Below are 8,995 nucleotides of genomic sequence, written 5' to 3'. Positions count from 1 at the left end.
AATTTTTTCTCCCCATACAACAACACTTTATAGTGAAGTCTGTAAAAAAAAAATGGACAAGAAACCATGAGAAAAGCACCAAAAAAGTTGTCCATATGACTCGTGCAAGTTTTCTGAAATCATACAGTTGTGGTGTTTTTGGTCCTTTTTTGGAGATTTATAAAAAAAAGAACTGCACTGAAAAGAACTGTGATAAAAAATAATGTGACTTTTAATTTTAGGGGGAATTATTTCCTTTGTGTTCTGATTTTTGCTGGATTCCCTGGTGTTTGACATTAGCTGTTATTCAGAAAGATAGATTACTAATGCCGTCATGGTTGATTGATGTTTATCTGCACACAGCTCCCTGCGGCTACAACGTGACGGCTCCAAACGGAACCATTTTCTCTCCAGAGTACCCAAATGAGTACCCAGACTCTCAGGACTGCACTTGGCTCATCACCGTGCCCCATGGTCACGGGGTTTACATCAACTTCACCCTGCTCCAGACTGAGCCTGTGACTGACTATATCGCTGTCTGGTGAGCACAGCTCCATTTAACGAGTCATTTAGCAAATATCAGACTGAGATGAGGACAATACATTTATTTCAGCTTTAAAACTAGACTAATGCTGCTATTGTTGTCATACATCAAGCAAATCATTACGCAAATCGAGCTTTGTTTACTGACATTTGTAATCCGTAGTCAATGTGCAAAGCAAGATTTCAAGAAAAGCTCAGTTGTCTTTGAAGTCGTGTAGCTTTTCACTCAAAGCGTGATTCTCATGAAAAATAAAATAAAATGGAATATATAATAAAGCATAATTTACAATTAATTACAATAACAGTTAAAAATCTGCCATTAACAATTAATACCCTGCCATTAATATGGGGATATTGATATGTTTTACTGATAACACTTTTGGTTTAGAGACCAATTTTCACTATTAACTAGTTGCTTATTAGCATGCATACTACTAGCATATTGGCTGTTTATTAGTACGTATAAAGCACATATTACTGCCTTATTCTGCATGACCATATTTTAGATCCCATAATCCTACTCCATACCTAAACTTAACAACTACCTTACTAACTATTAATAAACAGCAAATTAGAATTGTATTGAGGCAAAAATGATCGTTAATAGTGAGAACTGGTCCCCAATGTGACCATTTTACTTTCTGAGTAATTACTATTCTCATTAATGTATCATCACTTATTCATTAATATAATATTGTGTTTTTCTTAATGTCTTTTTTTCAGTGAAGCATAAACATCTTATTGTATGTTTAACAAAATACATTTGCATGGGTTTGAAATGGCATGAATTCAATTATTTTAGTTCTTTTAAGTGGGCCCAACTAGTAAATATCATACTTCAACTTCCAGACATGACTTTACAGATATTCATATATTCTGTTGTTGTTGTTTTTTCTTGTAGCATATGAATTACAAAACTGTCAAGACCCATATCCATTCCACAACGGGTATATCATCAACAGCGATTTCAACGCAGGCCAATCCATAACATTTGAATGCTTCCCGGGATACGTGTTAGTCGGCTACCCTGTGCTAACATGCCAGCACGGAATCAACAGGAAGTGGAACCACCCCTTTCCTCGCTGTGAAGGTAAATGGAAGGGAAGAAAGTAATGTCCCTGTTAACATTTCTTTAAGTTTCTCAAGTTGTGTTGTGATTAGCACACAGTTATTTGCAGCCCTCTTTGCCCACACTTTGAAACCAAAAAACATGAATAATTCTGACTTTTTGAGACTTACAAAAGGTATTATATTCTCCCAAATGTCTTTTTAACTATGCTCTTTAAGTGAAGTGTTACTACTTTGCATTACTAGTACAATAAGAGCCATTGTGTTTTAAACCCATCTTTAAAACAGACTTTGAAGACCTGAACAGTGGAGACATATGCTACTGGGAGCTGTTCTAAATTGTAGCCGTGATGATTAGCGTGGGTAGTGTAGTGTGAAATCCGACCTGTCTCTTATCAATCGGTCGCTCAACATGTTCCTCCTAGGCTTCCGTTTGCGGGGAATCTGCACTGCAAAGACTATTGGGCCATTTTTCTTTCTTTTTTATCATAACTGTGTTATTCTGTTGTGCCAGTATCTTCTATATAGCAGCCTCAGGAATGTTATGTTCTCTTCTTCAGTTTGCAAATGAAACCGTTCTGTCTACTATAGTAGTCTTTGAAAGAGAAGATGTGTATATTTTGCCAGTGTTTACGCACTCTTGTGTTATTTTTTCCCCCGTATGACATTCTCCATACAACAACATTTCATAGTGACATCTGTAAAACTCAAAAGAAAAGTGCTATAAAAGTAGTCCATATGAGAATTATGAAAAATAGCTGCATGAAAATTCTTAAATTCATCAAAAACAATATATAGATATATACATAAATATACATGAGAGTGGGTAAATAATGTCAAATAATGCCGTTACTATTCTGATTTTGCTGGATTCCCTGGTGTTTAACATTAGCCGTTATTCAGAAAGACAGATTACTAATGCCATCGTGGTTGAATGATGTTTATCTGCACACAGCTCCCTGCGGCTACAACGTGACGGCTCCAAACGGAACCATTTTCTCTCCAGAGTACCCAAATGAGTACCCAGACTCTCAGGACTGCACTTGGCTCATCACCGTGCCCCATGGTCACGGGGTTTACATCAACTTCACCCTGCTCCAGACTGAGCCTGTGACTGACTATATCGCTGTCTGGTGAGCACAGCTCCATTTAACGAGTCATTTAGCAAATATCAGACTGAGATGAGGACAATACATTTATTTCAGCTTTAAAACTAGACTAATGCTGCTATTGTTGTCATACATCAAGCAAATCATTACGCAAATCGAGCTTTGTTTACTGACATTTGTAATCCGTAGTCAATGTGCAAAGCAAGATTTCAAGAAAAGCTCAGTTGTCTTTGAAGTCGTGTAGCTTTTCACTCAAAGCGTGATTCTCATGAAAAATAAAATAAAATGGAATATATAATAAAGCATAATTTACAATTAATTACAATAACAGTTAAAAATCTGCCATTAACAATTAATACCCTGCCATTAATATGGGGATATTGATATGTTTTACTGATAACACTTTTGGTTTAGAGACCAATTTTCACTATTAACTAGTTGCTTATTAGCATGCATACTACTAGCATATTGGCTGTTTATTAGTACGTATAAAGCACATATTACTGCCTTATTCTGCATGACCATATTTTAGATCCCATAATCCTACTCCATACCTAAACTTAACAACTACCTTACTAACTATTAATAAACAGCAAATTAGAATTGTATTGAGGCAAAAATGATCGTTAATAGTGAGAACTGGTCCCCAATGTGACCATTTTACTTTCTGAGTAATTACTATTCTCATTAATGTAATGCATTTTAATAGAGCATTTAAAAAATATACTAAACCAATTTTCCAAATACAACAACAAAATATGATATATATATACATATTTGCCTTACTTTCTTGCATTTCTTACTATTCTCATTCCATTAACTACAACTTTTACCTCAGTAAACTCCTAATTTGTTGCTTATTAATAGTTAGTAAGGTAGTTGTTAAATTTAGGTATTGGTTAGGGTTAGGGATGTAGAATATGGTCATGCAGAATATGTGCTTTATAAGTACTAATAAACAGCCAATATGTTAATAATCGGCATGGAAATAAGAAACAAGTTAATAGTGAGAATTGGTCCCTAAACTAAAGTGTTACAGAATTTCTTCATTTGAAACACTTTTAATTTATTTTACTAACGTTACTGAAGTTACAGAAATAACTGAATGGAAAGCTTGTTTTTAAATCGCAGGTATTTTGTAATAATCACAGAGCCCAATGTCATAATTCCCATTGAATAATCTGAAACAGTACTGAGTTGATTAAATAAGTCGGAAATATACATCTCCGGCGCTTTCCCAGTAATATTGGCCATTAATCTTCAAAAGCCATTAAACAAGCGGACTAGTCTGTTAAGTCATCATTTTTGCTGTTTTCGTTGAAGCTGGTCTGTGGTCATGCAGAATATGTGAAAAGTCAGCACAATCTCATTGTACATTTGGAAGTAAATAAATTTTCTCCAACCACTCAGAATTTGGAGGCATTATTATGGCGTTTAATGGCAAGATCACAGGTTGTAATGTCATTTCAATGCGTGTTTCCTCTTCCAGGGACGGCCCAGAGCAAAGCTACCCACAGCTGGGAATTTTCAGCGGCAACACAGCCCTCGAGTCAGCCTACAGCACTTTCAATCAGGTTCTTATCAAGTTCCACAGCGACTTCTCGACAAGTGGATTCTTTGTCCTCAATTTCCATGGTTAGTTTGTCCTTCAAATGAAAAATGTTGCAGCTGAATGCATACCGTAAAGTGCCGCTCGAAATATATTCGAAACATGGGATTTGACTTGTTTTTATTCTCTAAGGAGGCATGACTGCTGCCTCTGATGACATCACGTTATTTCTGGAGATTAAAAGAGTCAAAAATAGAAGCTTCCTTTGGCCTCTTTGATATCAGTGTCAGCATGCAGGCATGTGTTGAACAGCATAGGAAAATCGGAGTGTGAAAGTGAACCGGTCTTTCATCTATACCTCCAACTTTCATTTCAGTCTGGCATATTTGTGAGATATAGACGGCTTGTTTCAATGCAGCTTTTATTCTTGAGAGGGCTCCCTGTATGTCGATTTATAGAATTGTATGTTGTCACATGTTGTATGTGTAATTAATACACTGGGTGGGTTACCGTTTGAGATGTGGCATGCCTATAAAGGAGAAAGAAAAGGCAAATTGCTTCAAAACTTTTCTATTTCCTTAGCTTATGGGCTCAAGAAATGCCCTCCTCCCCCTACGGTTGAACAAGCAGAGGTATTATTTGAAGACCAGGACTACGAAATCGGTACGAACAACAGTCCATTTGTGCAAGAATATCAAATACGTGATTAAAAATTTTTTTGAAAATGTTTTATTTCTTCTTACCGTCTTACTGTACCATGCAGGTGACATTGTGAGGTATAGATGCTTTCCTGGATTTACATTGGTTGGTAGCGATGAGCTCACCTGTAAGCTGAATTTTCACCTGCAGTTTGAGGGTCCACCACCGGTGTGTGAAGGTCAGTGAATAACAAAACCTGTTGAAGTCTGTGATGTATACATTTCAATTATATATACATTTCATTATATATATATTTTTCCACTAATTACTGTTAAAATATTCTCATTTTGATTGTCGAATTGAAAAAAATAATAGTAAATGATTCAAATTTTAAAGTGTTTATATGCAATGTTGGTGTATTATCTTTAACATATGCTGTGTACTGAATTATGATTTGATATCACATGCGTATATAATGATATATAGTGACCTTGCATTGTTTATTTTGGTGCTGACAGAAAACAAGATGCAAGCTAAGCATCCTGATGATGGCAAAGTGACTCTGATGCAGCATAAATCCTGAAACTTAAACTTTCCTAAACTTTACAAACATTCTATAGTGAAGTCTATATTATACTTCAACTCACTTTGTTGCTTCTTCAAACCAAGGCTCGCGGCCCCTGAGGTAAATCCAGGAGAAGCGGTGCGCATGTTGGAGAAAGTTCTTAAACTTTACAGTTTTTACCGAAATACTCTGGAGCTTGCATCTTTTGCTTTGTTAGTAGCATAACCACATTGTGATTTGTAATAATAGCCATGATTCCTGTGAAATGCTGTGTCTATGCTACAGCTCAGTGTCCCGCAAATGAGGAACAGTCTGCCTCCTCTGGTGTGATCCTGAGTCCAGGCTTCCCAAAAAACTACCCCAACTCCCAGACCTGCTCTTGGATCATCAGAGTGCAGCCTGCCTTCACCATCGCCATTTATGTGGAAATGTTTCAGAGCGAGAAGCAGTTTGACGAACTGGAGATCTTTGATGGTAGATTCTATTCTATTCTATTCTATTCTATTCTACTAGCAACAATACTTCATAACACAAATATATGTTTGGAAAAATCATTTGTGAGCCATTTTGACCAGTTTTAAAAAGTAAATGCTTACTATTAAAACGAAAGGTCAAACCTGAGACAAAAAAGCCTTATATTTAGGAGGCATGCTTAAAGGTATATAGTTCACCCAAAAATAAAAATGTACTGTCAATTTACCCTATGTTAATGGCCCCTCAGGCCATCCAAGATGTAGGTAACTTTTTTTTCCTTTTTTTTTTCTGAAGTAGGGCAATAAAGAACATTTTTAACTGAAACTGTGGTCCTTGGTGTTTCACAAAAAGTCAACACCTACCATCACTTTGAGAATCAAAAAATCATATACAGGCAACACAAAATTAATAACTGTGGCTCCTGATGATATATTGAGGTCTTATGAAGAGAAACGATCGGTCTGTGCAAGAAACTGAACATTCTTTACATCATTATTACCTCAGTTCAGTAAAAGTTCGGATTCGGACCGAAGAACTGATTAGCTGTTGATACTTGCATACTGAGCACTTGAATGAATGGGGCGAAATTAAAGTTTTTATGGTTTCACATTGAATTTTCATTTGTTTGTGAACTATCCCTTGATAAACTTCATAAGATCATACAACTTTCACATTTTATTATATGTGTTTTAGAGAATTTCTGAAGATCCTCAAGGAACCAGCCAAGTAACAGGAAAAACAGTGTAGTGTAAACAGTTGTGATGACTAGGTTGAATTTGGATATGCTGATTTGATCAAAGGTGGCACTTGGCTTGAAAAGCTTGAGAACCACTGCTCTATGACATATACTTCTTCCTAAAGTTACGTCTGTCTTGTTGCTGCCCAACAGATTTGTGGTTTGCAATATTTAGCTTTTCTTGTTGTTTTTGTGATGTTTTATTTACCAGGGCCATCTGGACAGAGTCCATTGCTGGTGGCTTTGAGTGGGAACCACTCCACACAATTGAATTTCACTAGCAAAACAAACCAGCTTTACCTCAGATGGTCAACTGATCATGCGACCAGCAAGAAAGGCTTCAAAATACGCTACACAGGTTTGTTAAACATATTTCACCATTTCATGTTTTTCATGGATGCATTAGGGATGTAGAATATGGTCATGCAGAATATGTGCTTTATAAGTACTAATAAACAGCCAATATGTTAATAATCGGCATGGAAATAAGAAACAAGTTAATAGTGAGAATTGGTCCCTAAACTAAAGTGTTACAGAATTTCTTCATTTGAAACACTTTTAATTTATTTTACTAACGTTACTGAAGTTACAGAAATAACTGAATGGAAAGCTTGTTTTTAAATCGCAGGTATTTTGTAATAATCACAGAGCCCAATGTCATAATTCCCATTGAATAATCTGAAACAGTACTGAGTTGATTAAATAAGTCGGAAATATACATCTCCGGCGCTTTCCCAGTAATATTGGCCATTAATCTTCAAAAGCCATTAAACAAGCGGACTAGTCTGTTAAGTCATCATTTTTGCTGTTTTCGTTGAAGCTGGTCTGTAATGTAATGCTTTTATTCAAAAGTCAGCACAATCTCAATTTTCTCCAACCACTCAGAATTTGGAGGCATTATTATGGCGTTTAATGGCAAGATCACAGGTTGTAATGTCATTTCAATGCGTGTTTCCTCTTCCAGGGACGGCCCAGAGCAAAGCTACCCACAGCTGGGAATTTTCAGCGGCAACACAGCCCTCGAGTCAGCCTACAGCACTTTCAATCAGGTTCTTATCAAGTTCCACAGCGACTTCTCGACAAGTGGATTCTTTGTCCTCAATTTCCATGGTTAGTTTGTCCTTCAAATGAAAAATGTTGCAGCTGAATGCATACCGTAAAGTGCCGCTCGAAATATATTCGAAACATGGGATTTGACTTGTTTTTATTCTCTAAGGAGGCATGACTGCTGCCTCTGATGACTTATCAAGTTCCACAGCGACTTCTCGACAAGTGGATTCTTTGTCCTCAATTTCCATGGTTAGTTTGTCCTTCAAATGAAAAATGTTGCAGCTGAATGCATACCGTAAAGTGCCGCTCGAAATATATTCGAAGCATGGGATTTGACTTGTTTTTATTCTCATGACTGCTGCCTCTGATGACATCACGTTATTTCTGGAGATTAAAAGAGTCAAAAATAGAAGCTTCCTTTGGCCTCTTTGATATCAGTGTCAGCATGCAGGCATGTGTTGAACAGCATAGGAAAATCGGAGTGTGAAAGTGAACCGGTCTTTCATCTATACCTCCAACTTTCATTTCAGTCTGGCATATTTGTGAGATATAGACGGCTTGTTTCAATGCAGCTTTTATTCTTGAGAGGGCTCCCTGTATGTCGATTTATAGAATTGTATGTTGTCACATGTTGTATGTGTAATTAATACACTGGGTGGGTTACCGTTTGAGATGTGGCATGCCTATAAAGGAGAAAGAAAAGGCAAATTGCTTCAAAACTTTTCTATTTCCTTAGCTTATGGGCTCAAGAAATGCCCTCCTCCCCCTACGGTTGAACAAGCAGAGGTATTATTTGAAGACCAGGACTACGAAATCGGTACGAACAACAGTCCATTTGTGCAAGAATATCAAATACGTGATTAAAAATTTTTTTGAAAATGTTTTATTTCTTCTTACCGTCTTACTGTACCATGCAGGTGACATTGTGAGGTATAGATGCTTTCCTGGATTTACATTGGTTGGTAGCGATGAGCTCACCTGTAAGCTGAATTTTCACCTGCAGTTTGAGGGTCCACCACCGGTGTGTGAAGGTCAGTGAATAACAAAACCTGTTGAAGTCTGTGATGTATACATTTCAATTATATATACATTTCATTATATATATATTTTTCCACTAATTACTGTTAAAATATTCTCATTTTGATTGTCGAATTGAAAAAAATAATAGTAAATGATTCAAATTTTAAAGTGTTTATATGCAATGTTGGTGTATTATCTTTAACATATGCTGTGTACTGAATTATGATTTGATATCACATGCGTATATAATGATATATAGTGAC

The 8,995-nt window shown here is 36.4% G+C and overlaps 1 protein-coding gene across 1 annotated transcript in view; it reads left to right on the top strand.

Annotated features, from left to right (window-relative positions):
- Positions 1–8,995, top strand: part of LOC107566061 (CUB and sushi domain-containing protein 1-like) — a 139,073-nt gene that overhangs the window by 70,374 nt on the left and 59,704 nt on the right. Inside the window, exons 14-25 of the mRNA XM_016251436.1 lie at positions 343–520; positions 686–690; positions 1,424–1,612; positions 2,546–2,723; positions 4,189–4,334; positions 4,831–4,911; positions 5,012–5,125; positions 5,738–5,926; positions 6,874–7,020; positions 7,548–7,772; positions 8,449–8,529; positions 8,630–8,743. Of these exons, the coding sequence (XP_016106922.1) occupies positions 343–520; positions 686–690; positions 1,424–1,612; positions 2,546–2,723; positions 4,189–4,334; positions 4,831–4,911; positions 5,012–5,125; positions 5,738–5,926; positions 6,874–7,020; positions 7,548–7,772; positions 8,449–8,529; positions 8,630–8,743 (1,647 nt within the window). The remainder of the gene's footprint in view (positions 1–342; positions 521–685; positions 691–1,423; positions 1,613–2,545; positions 2,724–4,188; positions 4,335–4,830; positions 4,912–5,011; positions 5,126–5,737; positions 5,927–6,873; positions 7,021–7,547; positions 7,773–8,448; positions 8,530–8,629; positions 8,744–8,995) is intronic.

Source organism: Sinocyclocheilus grahami, unplaced genomic scaffold (genome assembly GCF_001515645.1).
Source record: "Sinocyclocheilus grahami isolate Dianchi unplaced genomic scaffold, SAMN03320097.WGS_v1.1 scaffold1043.1, whole genome shotgun sequence".
NCBI lineage: Eukaryota > Metazoa > Chordata > Actinopteri > Cypriniformes > Cyprinidae > Sinocyclocheilus > Sinocyclocheilus grahami.
This window is presented reverse-complemented; position numbering and strand designations above follow the sequence as displayed.